This window comes from Globicephala melas, chromosome 1, assembly GCF_963455315.2.
Source record: "Globicephala melas chromosome 1, mGloMel1.2, whole genome shotgun sequence".
NCBI classification, from domain to species: domain Eukaryota; kingdom Metazoa; phylum Chordata; class Mammalia; order Artiodactyla; family Delphinidae; genus Globicephala; species Globicephala melas.
Window position 1 is genome coordinate 156374023 of NC_083314.1, and position 18251 is coordinate 156392273.

The 18251-nt window shown below is 42.8% G+C and overlaps 1 protein-coding gene across 1 annotated transcript in view; it reads right to left on the minus strand.

Moving 5' to 3' along the window:
• The window catches only part of MACF1 (microtubule actin crosslinking factor 1), a 239454-nt gene that overhangs the window by 188076 nt on the left and 33127 nt on the right, over positions 1–18251 (minus strand). Inside the window, exons 3-6 of the mRNA XM_060307542.1 lie at positions 17506–17595; positions 15668–15763; positions 13549–13626; positions 8653–8745 (exon numbers count right to left, since the gene is read on the minus strand). Of these exons, the coding sequence (XP_060163525.1) occupies positions 8653–8745; positions 13549–13626; positions 15668–15763; positions 17506–17595 (357 nt within the window). The remainder of the gene's footprint in view (positions 1–8652; positions 8746–13548; positions 13627–15667; positions 15764–17505; positions 17596–18251) is intronic.

The window sequence follows — 18251 nt, forward strand, 5'->3', positions numbered from 1 at the left end:
CCCGGAAATCGGCTTTGAGTACAGTATATGGATGTTCGGTAAAAAGGATACCACTTCCGTATACAACAGAGAAGCAGCGTTTCTGCTGAACGATACTTGACACGAATGTCCAACAGTAATTACTGCTGCTACTGACAGCTAACATGTTTTTAGCATTTGTCATGTGCCACGCCCCATGCTAAGCTATAGATTGTCTCATTTAATTCCCACAGTAACCAAATGAAGTCAAAACTATTATTTTACACTTTACAGATAAAGAAACTGAGGTTCAAGAAAGTGGATTCCTTTGCTCAAGGCTACACAAAGTGGCAAAGCCAGAACATGAACCCCTGTTTAAGACTTTGAACTTCAAACCCTTGTTACACTGCCTTCTACCTGCAGCAGGGATGGAAGTCTGTACTCAGTTAAGTAAAACAGGAAGATACTCCACTGTTTTGAATTGGCAACTAGACTCACATGGACCAAGGGCTGAAACAAAAAGATAACTCTTGCTCTTTGGGAGTAACAGGAAGTCACTAAAATGAGGCCCAGATGGTTTTTACTCAAATTGCAGCAGGGCAGGAAGTCTGAATTAAAGGTCTAAAAAGTTGGTGGGACCTCCCTGGTGGTGCAGTGGATAAGACTCTGTGCTCCCAATGCAGGGGGCCCGGGTTTGATCCCTGGTCAGGGAATTAGATCCTATATGCATGCCGCAACTAAGAGTTCTCATGCCACAACTAAGGAGCCCGCGAGCCACAACTAAGACCTCGTGCAACCAAATAAATTAATTAAATAAATATTTTAAAAAATAATTACAGGAATTACTTTAAAGCTCATCTTTAAAAAAATAAAAGTCTAAAACGTTGGATTCAAAAACCACCCTGTTGTGCCAGTGGGATTTGCCCACCACAGTTTTTTTAGCATAGCGTGTGACAGGTGAGATAACAGCACAATCCAAAGGGCTCCAAATGGAGTGGAAGGACAGAGCTTTTATGCGTTTCCTCCTGGTCAAATCTATTTATTCTATACCGAAAGGATCCAGACCACACTGCAGAGAGAAAAAGTCGGCCTGGCTCTACATAAGCCTACCCACCTCTCCTGGAGACCTGAAAAATGCCCGCCACCAAAGGAAAGCAATAAGAACCCTTAAGCAACAGCTCTTCCACAGCACTCTGAGACCCTACTGATGCCCCATCTGCCTCACCATTGCAGGAGGTGTCCTTTCTCCCCTAAGCCTTTACAAAGGCTGACTGTGAAGCTGTAGCACCATCTGATGGCCATTGTAAACCACAGCAAGAAACAAGACAAGGAGGTTAGCGTAAGAGAGAAACTCAGTCAGACTCCAGAAAAATCACTTAATCGGCAAAAAATCTGATGTTACAATATAATTCTCCAGGCAGGTACCAGGCCTCTACTCCTTCAACAAAGAGCGCTGGAACTGTGGAACTTCTCAGATGTACACCCCAAGGCTCAAGCTTGAATTTTGCTCATGAAATACAAGCAAACTGAATTCCTGAAAACGATCAACTCAGGGACAAGAGAGACAGCCTCTGGATATGACTGCTGCTGCTGCAGTTTTCTCTGACAGACGGGCCTGACAGAGCTGAGCAGATTACTTCTAGGAGCCTTTTCTTTCTTAAACTTCTGCATATGTTGGGCAAATCAGGCTTTCATTTCCTTCTGCTCCAGAGGAAAACTGATCTAGGAAACGAGCAGAGAGTTCAGCAAGGTAGACCTAGGTTCAAATTCCCAGTTCTGTTAACTCAGTCGCTAAGTAACTATCTTGCTAAGTGATTCAGTCTCCTTACCTCTAAAACATGGATGCTACCCCTTACTTAATGGGGTTGTAGAGAGGGTTCATGGGATGGTGTCTTGAAAGTGCTCGGTCTTGAAACTGCCTGGTCTATGTTAAGTCCCTTTTCTCCTCATTTACTACTGGAGCTAAGAGGTATGAGGCACTCCACCACCACCGGGGTCCTAATATACTCTTTTTCTTGATTAGGCTCTAAGGAAAGTAGTAGCTATGTTCTAACGTCCAAAGTTTAGGTGCTTGTTTTTCTCCATAGGGGCGCTGCTTCCCCTAGTTTACTGAGTAAGTTAACTCTGATCACAAGGACTTTCCCCTGGACCTTCTTCTCATCTAGCCTGAACTCTGAACACATGGCCAGCTGCCTTTTGGGAGAGCAGATTTCTAGTGCCCACATATTTTTCATGTTTTATCCTTTGGCTTTTTCTAGTTAACTGTTTACTGCCCATAGGTCTCCCATAGAGATAGCGGGCATAAAAGACTCCAGAGCAAAAAAGCTCATTCATTCACTCCGCAAGCATGAATGATGCCTCATCTACGTGCCAAGCACTAAGTGTCATAAAGTACACACAAATGTAAACCCAACTAAGACCACTCTTGACCTAAACTCCCAGACTTCTTAAATTTCAGAGTGCTATACATACACTAGTATTTAATAAACATGTGAAAGTTGGAAAGCTAATTTTGTCAGATTCTGATTTTTAAAGAACTTATCTTCTAGAAAAATCATAAATCCTAACATGTACCTTAAAACAGGCCTGGACAAAACCAAGAGATAAGAAATCCTATTATTAGTATCTGGATGTATAACCTAAAAAAGTCAGTTGGTCTCTGTGTTTCAGTTTGCTCATCTGAACAATGGGCACAGGAAAACACACACCACAGTCTATTTATCTGGTCTACCTACCCCACAGCTTCGAGGAGACCAATTTCATACAACATCCATTCATTTAACAAGTACTTATTGAGTGAAACAAATAACCACGTTACAAAGCAGTATGTGTCACACAACACTGTAAGTCATACTGGCCTTCTCAGAGTGACTGAAAAAAGAAAGGTATACTGGAAAATAAAAACAAAAGCATATATAAAAGCAAATATTAACATCTGTTTAATTTTGAAGTTGACTACACACATGAAGATCTGTTATATACTTTTCTGTACTTCTCTGGGTAATTAACAATTTCATAATTAAAAACTAAAATCGGGACTTCCCTGGTGGCGCAGTGGTTAAGAATCCGCTTGCCAATGCAGGGGACTCGGGTTCGAGCCCTGCTCCGGGAAGATCCCACATGCCATGGAGCAACTAAGCCCGTGCACCACAACTACTGAGCCTGCGCTCTAGAGCCCGCAAGCCACAACTACTGAGCCTGCATGCCGCAACTACTGAAGCCTGCACACCTAGAGCCCGTGCTCCGCAACGAGAAGCCACCACAATGAGAAGCCCGCACAGGGCAACAAAGAGTAGCCCCCGCTCGCGGCAACTAGAGAAAACCCGTGCGCAGCAATGAAGACCCAACACAACCAAAAAATAAATAAATAAAATCCTTAAAAAAAAAAAAAAAAAAGAATACATTCTCCTGCAAACTAAAACCACAAGGAGATACCATTTCACACCCACTATGATGGCTATAATCTAAAAGACAGACAATTACAAGGATATGGAGAAACAGGAACTCTCACAATTGAGCTGGTGGGAATATAAAATGGTTCAGCCACTTTGGAAGACAGTTTGGCAGCTTCTTGAAAAGTTATATATAAACCTACCCTATAACCCAGCAATTCCACCCATAGGTATATAGCCAAGAGAAATGAAAAAATGAAAACATACATCCACACAAATATTCAAATCAACGTTATTTATAATAGCCAAAAAATGAAAACAACCCAAATGTCCGTCAACTGCTGAATAAACAAAATATATGGTATATCCATACAACAGAATACTCCTCAGCAATAAAGGAATTAAGTACTCATACATGCTACAACATAGATGAACCTCAAGAATATTATGTTAAGTGAAAGAAGCTAGACACAAAAGAGCACATATTGTAAGATTCCATTTAAATGAAATGTCTGGAAGAGGCAAATTTGTAGAAACAAAAAACATATTAGTGGTTGCCTAAGGCTGGGGATGGGAATGGAGAATGACTATAAATAGACAAGAAGGACCTTAGTGGGATGATGAAAATGTTCTAAAATTGGATTATGGTGATGGTTATACAACTCATAAAAATCACTGAATTACACAATGAAAATGCATCAATTTTATGGTACATAAATTATACCTCAATGAAGTTGTTTTTAAAAAAGAATGTATTTTCTTAAACAAACAATAGAATGATAACCAAAAAATGTTTTAAAACAATTAGCTAACTATATGGAAAGGGAAGAAACAGGATGGAGGGGGCAGAGATGAAAGCTAGACTTCACTGAACACACCTTGTGTTCACTTTTTAAAATTTCCCTTTGGAACAATGTATATGGTCTATAAAATATAAAATAAAATTGAAAGGGAAAAAACAATCCCTAAAAACTGAAGGAATATAAAAACAAATGAACTTGTGTATTGAATTAATGGCTTAACAACACAGAGAGAAGTTACTTCAAATGACTATAAAACAAGATTATTTGTACGTCCTTAGGAGATAAACACTAAGGACATAAAGGACTGCAAAGAAATCACAAATTTTTCAGTAATCGTGTTGTTAATAATAACAGTCATTGTTATTTTGATTCAAATATATTACATATAATATATATGACTTTTTATATATGCCATAATATATATATGATTTTATGTATGCATGCACCCGTGTGCTTGTGTGTGTATGAAAAAGGGAAAAAGTAATGTGTTACTTAGATAGCATCAAGATTTTCAGCATAAGAAAAAAAAAGGATACAAACATAAAGTCAAAGAAGTTGAATAAAACTCTGTAATTCTAATTTTGAATTAGAAACATCATTATAAATTCTTGACTTTTTTAAAAGAGAAAAATACAAGTGTTAGCTAGCTCTGTCCACAGAAAACGCCTAGAGACAGTGACCAACCCGGTAGCACTCAGATTGTTGTCAACAAAGAATTTCAGTTCCTTGGAGAAATTGCTAATCCCAGGCTTGAAACAGGAAATACACAAAAAATATCTGGAACAGCTCTTCACACAAGAAATAAAGCACATTATCAAGACTATGGGGATCATGACAAAGGACTCAGAGTCAACTTGAAAAAAGTCACTGGCCAAAGACGGAGCTGAGTATTAAGAAAAATGACAGCTGTATTTGATTAGAACACATTTAAGTCTGTTAAAAATCCATGAGTCACACTGATACTAAAGGAAAATAAATATCAACAAAGAAACTTTCATCGGTCTTTAGAGAAACTTAGAGGATCAACTAATTATTCTGAAAACTGGTAAAACAGAGGGAAAGGTGAAAGCATTTATCATTGTATCTTGCCTTTCCTATAGGAGCTATCTCTCAGGGTAATGGATAAAGTAAAATTCTACTTTACAAAAGAATTATAGAATTTTGAGTATCACCATCTTGCAACTTCTAATGAAATAATGGAACTAGCAATGACAAACAGTAGCTGCTAAAGTTTTAGGTGAAGAGCTAACAGTGAGTGGATCTACAATGGATGGATCAGGCTGATAACACCTGAACTCACTAATCAAGCTTAACATCACGAACAGACGGACAACAGACATTATGTGCCTTCTGATGTGCAGCAATAAAAGTATACAACTCGGGACTTCCCTGGTGGTGCAATGGTTTAGAATCCGCCTGCCAATGCAGGGGACACAGGTTCAATGCCTGGTCCGGGAAGATCCCACATGCCACAGAGCAACTAAGCCTGTGCACCACAACTACTGAGCCTGAGCTCTAGAGCCTGTGAGCCACAACTACTGAGCCCGCTTACTGCAACTACTGAAGCCCATGCGCCTAGAGCCCATGCTCCACAACAAGAGAAGCCACGGCAATAAGAAGCCCACACACCGCAACGAAGAGTAGCCCCCGCTCGCTGCAACTAGAGAAAGCCCAAGCGCAGCAATGAAGACCCAACACAGCCAAAAAAAAAAAAAAAAAGTATACAACTCAACATCACCATCCTTGCCCACCCCCCACCCCCGACCCACAAAAAAGGGAAGCTAAGTATGATCCAGCCTCAGGTCTAAAACACCAGTTTACAGGCAATACAAGAGAGGGATGGAGGATGCTGTTAGAAAACATCCCACAGATGCCACCAGCATCTTTACATAAATTGCACAGGACAAAAGACCTGATTTATTCAACAAACCAAAAGGAGAGAAAAAGAGGAGGGGAAAATTTAACACATGTGTGGACTTTGGATTCTGATTCAAACAAGCCATTTTTTAAATGAGATAACTGGGGAAATCTGAACAGTGCTCAGATATTCAATGATTTTAAGAAATTACTGATTTTTACAGTGTTATAACACTGTGGTTTGCTTAAATGAAGAGTCTTTAAGAGATACACACTGAAATATTTACAGATGAAATTATATGATGTCTGGGACTCCTTTCAAAATAACCTCCTGGGGGTTTGAGGAGTGGATCAGGATATAGACAAAATAACACTGGCCATGAGTTAGCAACTGTAGGGCTAGGTGATGGGTACATGGTGGTTCTATACTATTTTCTCTGCTTTTATATATGTCTGAAATTTTTCATAACAAATTTTTAAAGAGAGAGTAAGAGAGAACATTTTCCTGATGCAGTGTTCAGTTAAGGAACATTACCACCATCTCCTCTGTCCCAGGAAAATTTTAATTAGCCAGTTCAATTTTCATTCCTTGACCCCTGAATTTCCCTTTTGTTGAATTTAGTTGCAGTCAGGAGAAACAAAGACCCAGTCGACAGCTTCCTCTTACTTCACACCTATGAGGAATAACATTGGTCTCTCAAAGTGAAGGCAGGTCTGTGGTGAAATACAAACAACCAACAAAGTTTCTCTAAAAAACCCCTCTGTTCATAAGGGTGCCAAGAGGGTAACTCTATGAAAGCTCAGCAAAGTTCTTGTTCCCACCCTGCCAAGGCACACTGCCAAGTTCATGTTCGTGGTTATCCCTATATCCGAAGCATGCCTGAGGACACCCTGTGGTTCCACAAAAACACACGTTACCTCCACACTTTCCTAAGCCTACTTATGCTGCAGATTGCCAGCACTGGTTCCAAACCAGAGCGCCAAGAAATAAACCCTGAGCTCTCAGAATTTCCCAGATTCTCAGGAATTCTGGGACACCTGCTGTTCTGCCTTCACCCAGCAGGTGGCGCTGACTCCCCAACTGGGACATCACAGCAGCCACAGCCCTGGGAGTCACTGCCTTGAGATATTTATATTAGCCTTCTTTTCCCACCTGCTCAAGAAATGCTCCCCGGGGACTTTCCTGGTGGCGCAGTGGTAAAGAATCTGCCTGCCAATGCAGGGGACACGGGTTCGAGCCCTGGTCTGGGAAGATCCTACATGCCACAGAGCAACTAAAAGCCCACGCCACAACTACTGAGTCCGCCGTGCACACACGCCACAACTACTGAAGTCCATGCACCACAACTACTGAAGTCCATGCCTAGAGCCCGTGCTCCACAAGAGAAGCCACCGCAATGAGAAGCCCACACACCACAACCAAGAGTAGCAAGAGTAGCCCCGCTCGCCACAACTAGAGAAAGCCCGCACGCAGCAACGAAGACCTAACGCAGCCAAAAATAAATAAATTTAAAAAAAAAAAAAAAGAAGTGCTCCCTGTAATCGATCAGCCTTGTGTACAGCTGTTGGGTATAGGAGAACTGTCTGAGAAATAGTTTTGTTTAGTTGAGCTAACGTGATTCAAGATAGTCTACTTATAAAAATAGGGCTGTGATTTTCCAATAGCAATCCAGACTTGAAAAGGATTTATCTTCTTAGGAGGGACCAACAGGAAGGCTGTGTGACCATGTGAACACTACCAACATGCCACTGTTCTTGGGTGTGATGGATGCTACAAGGTTGTGATTATAAACACATAAACAAACCCAGACACCAAGGTGCTTGCTATGAACTGAATGTTTGTGTCCCCTCGAAATTCATATATTAAAGCCCTAACCCTGATATGATGGTATCTGGAGGTGGGGTCTTTGGCAGGTAATTAGGTTTAGATGAGGTCATGAGAGTGGAGCCCTCATAATGGGATTGATGTCCTTATAAAAAGATGAAGGAACACAAGATCTCTTTCTCTGCATGCATGCCCCAAGGAAAGGCCATGCAAGGGCGTAACTAGGAAAAGGGCCCTCACCAAGGAGCCAACCATGCTAGCACTCTGATCTTAGACTTCCAGCCTCCAGAACTGTGAGAAATGAATGTTTGTTATTTAAGCCACCCAGCCTATGGTGTTTCATTATAACAGCCCGAAATAACTAAGACAGTGCTACAATTAACTAGGCTTGTTTAAGATCATTAGAGATGAGGAAAAGTCTACAACAAAGAAGGATTATAAGGCTTCGCTCCACCCTTCTAGAGCATCAAATCCAACATCTCTCCCCACCCCTCACATTCTGAGTCCCTGAAGAGACAGTTTTGACTCAGCTGAGCAGACTTTTAATAACCAGACTGCCAATGAAAGGGCCAAAGCACAAACAAGTGAAAAATCCCATTTCATCATGCAAATGATGTGGAAGTTCTGGGTTTACACTGCAAGAGCTTTGCCTCCAGGCCACCCTAATCTTCCTTTCCAACTCCCACTCTCACCCTCATTCACTGCCAAATACGGAGAAGCAAGCCTCAGTGTGCCCTTGGAAGGCAGAGCAACCTCTAACTCTTTCTAGGCCATGTCCAAACCAAGCAACCAGGACCACAAACTTCATAGACCCTACCTGGAAGTGCAAAATAATGGTCCAGATCAGGCCCAGGGTCAGCTTGGGGTTGCCGTCTGTGATGTCATCGTTGCGAATATTCACTAGTTTCACCTGAAAAAGAAACAAAAGCTGGTCTCAGAGCTCTGTGACTTAAATGGAATCACACAGTATGTAATCTTTTGATAACAGCTTTTTTTCACTCAGCATAATGTTCATGAGATCCCCATCCAAGTTGCTGCATGTAACAACAGTTTGCTCCTTTTCGTTGTGGAGGAGTATTCCACTATACCGATACACTACACTGTAATTATCCACTCATCTATTGAAGGACATTTGCGTTGTTTCCGGTTTGGGACAATTATGAATAAAGCTCCTATATTCATGTACAGTTTTTTGTGCGAGCACGTTTTCATTTCTCTAGGGTAAATTCCTAGGAGTGGGATTGCTGGGTCATATGGTGTATGTTTAGCTTTATAAGAAACTGCCCAACTGTTGGGTTGGCCAAAAGGTTCGTTCGTTTTTTTCCGTCAGATGGCTCTAGTAGCACTTAGTTGTCTTTAACTTCATTCAAAACAATTTTGTTAGATTGTATGTGACAGCTGTCGTATCAGTGTGCGTTTAAAAAAAGACATCAAAATTGGTGAATTTTTTTGTAACCATTTTAATGTTGAAGAAAAACAGCAACATTTTGGCGAATTATGCTTTATTATTTCAAGAAAGGTAAAAATGCAACTGAAATGCAAAAACAAATTTGTGCAGTGTATGGAGAAGGTGCTGTGACTGATCGAACATGTCAAAAGTGGTTTGCGAAGTTCTGTGCTGGAGATTTCTCGCTGGACGATGCTCCACGGTCAGGTAGACCAGTTGAAGGTGACAGCGATCACATAGAGACATTAATTGAGAACAATCAACGTTATACCACGCGGGAGATAGCTGACATACTCAAAATATCCAAATCAAGCGTTGAAAATCATTTGCACCAGCTTGGTTATGTTCATCGCTTTGATGGTTGGGTTCCACATAAGTTAAGTGAAAAAAACCTTCTTGACCATATTTCCGCCTGTGATTCTCTACTGAAATGTAATGAAAACGTTCAATTTTTAAAATAAATTGTGATGGGTGATGAAAAGTGGATACTGTATAATAATGCGGAACAGAGGAGATTGTGGGGCAAGTGAAATGAACCACCACCAACCACACCAAAGGCCGGTCTTTATCCAAAGAAGGTGATGTTGTGTACATGGTGGGACTGGAAGGGAGTCCTCTATTATGAGCTCCTTTTGGAAAACCAAACCATTAATTCCAACAAGTACTGCTCTCAATTAGACCAAGTGAAAGCAGCACTCGATAAAAAGCGTTCCGAATTAGTCAACAGAAAACTCATAATCTTCCATCAGGATAACGCCAAGCCATAAGTTTCTTTGATGACCGGCAAAAACTGTTACAGCTTGGCTGCGAAGTTCTGATTCCCCCACTGTACTCACCAGACAGTGCACCTTCAGATTTCCATTTATTTAGGTATTTACAAAATTCTCTTAATGGAAAAAATTTCAATTCCCTGGAAGACTGTAAAAGGCACCTGGAACAGTTCTTTGCTCAAAAAGATAAAAAGTTTTGGGAAAATGGAATTACGAAGTTGCCTGAAAAATGGCAGAAAGCAGTGGAACAAAAGGGTGAATATATTTGTTCAATAAAGTTCTTGGTGAAAACGAAAAATGTGTCTGATTTTTACTTTAAAAGCGAACGCACTTTTTGGCCAACCAGTATCTTCCAGCGTGACTGTACCATTTTGCAATCCCACCAGCAAAGCAACCGTGCAAGCACATGCTTTTTAATTAAGTCACCACAGCCCTGACTTTTTTCTTTTTCTTTCTTATTTCTTCAAGGTTGAGAGAGAGAGATCTGCCCCTTGTCCCTTACTGGTCTCTGGCCTGCTCCCATCTATTTCCCCTCCTTTGTCACAGACATCCCCACCTACCCACACCTCCCATAGCATATGCTTTACTCCTAAAATCTCATTCCAACAACACGATGTGCACAGACACACAGGCCCTTCCCCCACCAGGGTGACCAACCATCCCTGGGTGCTGGAAACTGACGGGTTTCCTGGGACATGGGCCTTTCAGTGCTGAAACCAAGAGTGTCCTAGGAAAACCAGCCTACTTCCAGTTCCACCTCCACCCCTGCGAGTGTCTGTTGTACCCTCATGGAGGTCCTGACAACTGTGGCAAACCGTCCTGAAGCTGCTTTCCCTTTATCTCTTCAATTGAACTGAAATCTTCATGTACTAAAGAACCTAGTGACCTCAAACAGAAGCCTCACTTCTCCCTTACACTATGGTGACCGGTGCTGTAGACTGAATGCTTGTGTCCCTCCAAAATTCATATGTTAAATCCTAACACCCAATCTGAAGGTATATGGAGGTGGGACCTTCTGGGGGTGATTAGGCCTTGAGGGAATGGAATTAGTATCTTTATAAGAGAGACCCAGAGGGCTTCCCTGGTGGCGCAGTGGTTGAGAGTCCGCCTGCCGATGCAGGGGACACGGGTTCGTGCCCCGGTCCTGGAAGATCCCACATGCCGCGGAGCGGCTGGCCCGTGAGCCATGGCCACTGAGCCTGCACATCCGGAGCCTGTGCTCCGCAACTGGAGTGGCCACAACAGTGAGAGGCCCGCGTACTGCCAAAAAAAAAAAAAAAAAGAGAGACCCAGAAAGCTCCCTCGACCTTTCCATCATGTGAGGTCACAGCTAAAAGCCATCTCTGAACCAGGACCTCACCAGATACCAAATCTGCCTCGATCTTGGACTTCCCAGCGTTCAGAACTGTGAGAAATAAATTTCTGTTGTTTATAAGCCACCAGGGCTGCTGTGATGCTGTGTTACAGCAACCTGAATGACCAAGACACCTGGGCAAATTCGTTCCCTTTTCTGCATCTCAGTTTCCTCTTCTGTATATTGGGAGTGGGACAACCTGCTTCTGGTCTGAGTGCAGGTTTTCTAATCACAAGCAGCCCACAGCTGGCAGGCTGACAGTATCAGCCAAGTCCACGTTCCTCAGTCCCAACTCTGTCAGCTTTCCCCTTGTTTTCTGAAGTCTACCTTCCTTGGCCAAGCCACCTTCCAACCTCTGCCAATCTGTTCCTCGGAGACTTCACACCTAACTCCTACCTTTCCTACCTCATCTTCTACCACCTTTCTTGATAACTGTCACACTCATCTCGATGACCCAAGTATCACCCATCTGTACAATCTGTCTGCCTTCCCACTTCTGATGACTTTCATTTTCACTCTGCTTTGGACACCTGCACAGCTACAATCTCACCATAAGCAAGAACTGCTCTAGAGCTCTCTCTGCCCTTCTCTGTGTCCACTGTTAACCGCTCACATTTTTACTGCAGCCAAGTAACCAATCTCCTCTCCATCCTTATTTATATTTCCAGCTAATCAGTTCTTCTCAATTCACCTTTTGCCCATTAAGGCCCTCTCTGGTTTCCTGTAACTCTACATACAGACATTCCAACGCTGCTCTCTCTGGTCCCCTAAACACGTCAGCCTCCAATTCTCCTACCTCTTTTCATTTATCAATTTATTCAACAAATATTTATTAAGTGCTGATTATGGACCATTCATGATGACAGGTATGAAGATAAAAATGTTAAGTAAGATCACGTTCCCTGTCCCCACGGGCCTACAATGCATTACAGCAAACAGAGAAATAACAATAAAGTAATAAGTATTATATTAGAAGCAAACTGCTACAGGAGTACACAGAAAAAGAATTTCCCAAGTTAATGAGAATTACCGATAAGAGTGACAGAAATGAACTAACTCCAAAAATATGTGTACCATCTAATGTCTTCGTGACCGGTGCTGTTGCCTGGCGACTGCAGCTATACCAAGTCTCTCCAAACAGCCCTCTAGGCAGATGATCTCTGACTCCCTCATCCATCCACCTTCCTCCTCTCCACAATCTTTCTCTTTGTCTTTATCCCTCCTTCCTTCCTCCTCCCTGTATCACAGAAGAGGCATTTTTTTCCTTTCTTTTTCAAAGAAACCACGTCAGCTGTGCTCTGTATCTCATCCCTCTATCCCTGGGCTTGGTTCCATCAATTAGGAAGCAATGGGAGGAGGAAACGTGTGTAGAAAGCAGCACGGAAGGAGCGTTAAACAAGTGTCAGGAGACCTCAGTGGAAGTCCCAGCTTTGCTCTACCTTGTGAGATTTGGGGCAGGTCATTTCTCAGTTTCCTTCCGTATGAAACAAAAAGGCTGGACTAGAGGATCTCCAAGGCACCTTCTGGGGTAACAGGCTCTGACTCGTACTCCTCCTTGCTCTCATTCTGTTCTCCTCTCTTCGTTGGCTTCTCCCTCTATGTCTAAAAATATGTTGCCATCTTCCTTCTTTATTCTTCCTTCCTTATTTAGTAAAGAGGGAAAAGCTTCTTTACTATGTCCTAAACACTTTTCTGCTCTACTGAGGCTGTTCTCTTAAGTCACCAATGCTGCACAGCTGAGACCTTCGCCTCAGCTCCATGTGCCGTTCAGCCATCCTGACCATCCCCTCACCCAGTTCTCATAATGATGGAGCACTCTGGTTTTCCCTCTTCCTAGACGATGTACCTTTTCCCATCTTCTGAGCTGGTTTATTTTTCATCTTCCCTTTGACCTCCACCCGAGGTGAGTCAATCTTTCACATCTTGCTCTTCTCTAAGACTCTCCCCCCCGAGACAGGCCACAAACTCTATGTAAGGACCACCAAATGATTTGTTCAAACACAATACAGCTGTTCACTAGCAAGCAAGACTCAGAACTGCATCGGTCGGATTTACTGAGGACATACCAGGGGCACTGAGAACATCGAGGGACCCGATGCCAACATTCCCTGGCAGAATGGGGAACACACGGGACACTCTTACCTGTCGCTGCTTTAGGAAGTCCAGGGCAATCTGCACATTCTGCAGCCTGTGAAAACGCATCCTGCCCTTCTCCCGGGGCTGCAAACAAACAAACAAAAGGGATGTTAATTTCAGGTACACCAATTTACCCGTGCAGACCACTTTCCTCTTTCATTTCAAGGACTAAAAGACCACAAAGAATTCCTCATGACTGAAGCCAGGCATGGGAGCATCCCATAAAGCACCCCCCAGGGCAGGACCTGTGTGTGTGTTCACCATGCTTGCTGAGGCCCCAGAAGGCCTTGTTTACCACTAGGATCCCCGTGAACACACAGCCCATGTGAATGCAAACGCTTAGGCAGTGCCGCAGCTCCTCTACGGGTTCTTCTGCAGTCGTACGTGGCAGAACTTGATTCTGGATGTGACGTTAATGGGAACAAAGACTTGCCTCTATGGCTCCCAGAATCGCAGTTAAATGCTATTGTAAGGAACGGTAGACGGTCCTAATTGCATACTGCACAGTAATGGACACAGCCAACTGTATTACAAACCTGGCAAGAGAAACTAGAGGTAGCCAATTTCATACTAGGGAATGAGGAGTTACACATGCTCAACAAGCAAGTGAAAAAACCTAGAATGGAAGGCAGAAATCAGGAAGAAACGTGTTTTCTAGGAAGACGGGTGTTGGTGTAGCAAAGCCACCCTTTACCCCAGTATGAAATACCCAGAGCAAAAAAGACCTTGATGACGTAGGGCTGTTCAACACAGTCCTCCAAAGAAAGGTATTTCCTGCCAGTCACTCAGTCCTGGATGTCATAACAGCCACGGGGGAGAGGCCCACCTTCACCCAGGGCCCCTGGTGCCCGTCCCCACTGCCTCGTCCACTGCTCAACTCCTATCCATCCAGAAGTGCAGGAAGTGTTTCCCCAGTGGGTACAGGGACTGCTACCTACCTCTGGAACATTCTCTCCTGCTCACTTTCCAATGTTGTTTTTATTTTACTACAATTGGGACTAAAACATTACTCTCACTAGATCATACCCAATTCATTTGTAAATGTCAAATTGGTACTAATTAAAGGCCAATAAAATACAAGGTAGCTCTGTTGTGGGCACCTGCACAGAAGAAACACTGCCCCAGGTTGAAATGGGCAAAAAGTAACCCACCACATGGAAAGATGGGGTGGAAGCATCTCTGTGGGGGTCCCTAACCCTTCTAAGCAAAACTTCCAAACCAGAGTAATCGACAGAGAGGATGAGGCCTCTCTGTGAAACAGGATAACTTCATAAGTCAAAGTTTTAGGAAAAATCTTCTTAGTGAGAACCTCTTCTCAGTCATTTCAGCTAAACTAATTGTGACTATAGCTTAGAAGATGACAGAGCCTGTGAAACTGAAGACTCTAAGGCAATGGGAAGGGAGATCAATGAGGTGAAAAGATGACTTTAAGAGGACAGGGAATGGGGATATTGCCTAAGCCCTCTTTCTGGAGAAAGATCACAGGCTATAGCTTAGAGCCTGCAAGCAGAAAATGGCCTTCTTACACACTCTAATCTTTACTCCTAAGTACTCCCCACCAAAAATACGCCTAAGAACATGCAAGTTAAATATCTGTCCTCTACAGCAACTAGAGATGTTATTGACCAAGCAGAGTATCTCCATGCAGTGAGTGGTTTGCAAACACCAGGCTCTTCTGAAAACAAATGACATGGTGTGTGGTGAGAACCTGGAGGCCAGAGAGGTGGACAGTCCCCGTTAGTCTGGAGTGTGGAGTCATAAGCAATAACTGTCGTGCTGTCAACTAAGCTTTCCACGAGTCTGTGATCTCGACTCAGACAACATAGCAAGGCCACCAGAAAGCCATGGGTCTCCAGGTCACAAAGGGACTTGAGGCCACCGAACACCCTTATTCTTTTCATGCCAGCTACTCTCAGATAAGCAAAACAATTCCCACTCCAGGATCATCTAACAGTGGCAAGAGGCACAATTAGTTTTAACCACTTTCTTTGGGACCCAAATTCCCAGGCGGACAGGGAAGAAGGCAACTGGTAACTGAGCTACTTGGAGACCTAGAGAACCCCAAACTCTCTGATGGCCCTGCAGTGCCGGCTGGGATGCTGGTGGCCCCAGGAGGACCTACTACATCATCATCATCATCATCTTCCTCCTGCTCCTTGCTGTTTGTATGGCGCCAGGAGGGCATGCTCACCAGACGGAGGGTCTTCAGCCCTGCTGGCTCCTTTGGCCACCAACCAAGAGAAAGACATGACAGAGTAACAGGAAATTCACAACACATGAACGAAAAGGAAATGAATGCAGGAAAAAAAAAGGTGAAAATAAATATGAAAATACCCTCCCACCTCCAGAAAGATGCAAAAACCAAATTAAGACCAGAGCAGATGGTTATACTGAACACTTCTTTTGTTGAAACACAGCTTTAATTCTCCACGGCCACCCACCCTCCCTACTTCTGTGAATCAAGTAAGGCAGAGAGGAGGATGAGAATAACCATGAAAGACATATTTGGGTGGTTTTTGGTGAAAAGATGATATTTTACGACTATCTCTGTAGGTTTTCAAAGGTTAGAAAAAGAAATCAGATTGGAGTGGTTTTAACCTGTTTTTTAAGCAACATCACTGAAAAGAATCACTTTTCAATATAAAATCACTACAAGTTCATCAAATATACCAACCAAACTGCCCAAAATGTAACTTTGTGAGCACTGTTAAGTCCAGCACAGTGGAAGTAAAATTCTGATTACTTAGGAGATTTATAAATGAGGGCCAGAGAAGAACTAGAATTCATATGTACTGGCTATGTTAATAAAAGCATCTGTCAATTTTAGGCCACTAAACATTATAAAATTAATTCTACTGTAAGATCAAAAAAAAAGTGAAACCAAAACAAAGGCCCCAAGGGAAGGCAAGCTCCAACCGTGGAAGAAGCTATTACTTAGGGAGTGAAATCTAATGTGCCAAATCCTGCTCTTGAAACACAACAAACAATGACTAAGAATTCACCAAAGGCGGTGAGCACGCTGGCTCCACCAGCTCCTCGGGCGGTGTGCCTCTCCAGAGCACTCCTCCCTCACAGGTGTTTCCAGTATTCAGCCCTGGCCTTTTCTAAATGAAAAGTATGTTGTCTACAACGCTCGAGTTAGAGCAGGAGCTGCATAGGATCACAGGCTTCCATTAGGCTCCCATATAGGAAACAGTGAGCCCACAGAGAGGTTACACTGATCCCTCAAACGAAGTGAAGATAAGAACTCATGAGCCAAGAGGTTCAGACAGCCTTTGCCCTCAGACAGGTAAGTGTTTCCACAAGCCACATTTAATACATCTGGGGAGGAAGCAGGCATGTTTAATTATCCAAGGAGCCCAGATGTACTCCGTCTGGGGCTATGCTCAGACAGCAACTTCAGCACTTCTCCAACCCTGTGAAAGACAGTGAATCCCAGAAGGGAGAAAGTGAGGTGATTTGGAAAAAAATGACTCTAAATACCTGGGCTTTTAAATGTAAATTTCAGGTCTTTGTTGAATATAGAAATAGAACAATTCATAGGTAGAAGCAAAAATAGGAGGAGTCTATACAGACTAGAAATAAAGCTGTAGGAAGAAAAATGCACCTTATTCAAAAACCTTTAAATGTAAATCTGCTATTCCTGAAACACTAGCATCTATAAATAGATAAAGAACAAGTAAGGAGAAAACATGCAAATATGAAAGGAACAGAACTGATACTTGATTCCATCAAGAAATGAGAATATATGATACATCAGGTTAAATTAAGATGAAATTACAGCATTTATAAAGTGTTAAGTCTGAGTTATAAAGTCCACCAATGACCTCTTCTACTTTTTCCTCCCATGTAACAGAGGACACAGTGACAGTCACTGCCCTAGCACTCAACAAGGTGGACCCATATGTCATTAATAGGGCCACACCTGTGAGGTCAACTGATTAGGAGAAGAGAGAAGCTCACCAGTTTGATGCCTGAGAGGACCTCCAGCAGAGAGATCAGGTTATGGCCATCCCGCAGATCTTCATAAAGATCATTGATGTGCTTCCGGACCTGTGCATGAGAGTGAAACAGACTGATTTTTATTCTATCTTGAATTATTTTATTATCTACACAAGAATCTCTGGTCCTAGGTAAACACAAATTAAAGAATTTGAAACTGGAAACAACAAAAAATTCAGGAATTTTCAGGTTGGAGTATAATACATATGAAATGGTAACACTTAACAGAAGTGTATGTGTGTTTTTTTTTTAATTGAGGCCAGGGACTTCCCTGGTGGCACAGTGGTTAAGAATCCGCCTGCCAATGCAGGAGACACGGGTTCGAGCTCTGGTCCAGGAAGATCGCACATGCCGCGGAGCAACTAAGCCCGTGCGCCACAACTACTGAGCCTGTGCTCTAGAGCCCGCAAGCCACAAGTACTGAGCCTGTGAGCCACAACTACTGAAGCCCGCGCTCTGCAACAAGAGAAGCCACCGCAATGAGAAGCCCACGCACGGCAACGAACAGTAGCCCCCACTCACCACAATTAGAGAAAGCCCGCGTGCAGCAACAAACACGCAACGCGGCCAAAAATAAATATAAAATAAATAAGTAAATTTATAATTAATAAGTAAATTGAAGCCAGATCCATTACATATTCCAGCCAACCAAGAAAAATACTCCAGAAAGTTTGGACTAGGGATGGGGAGTCTTAATCATCCTGAAA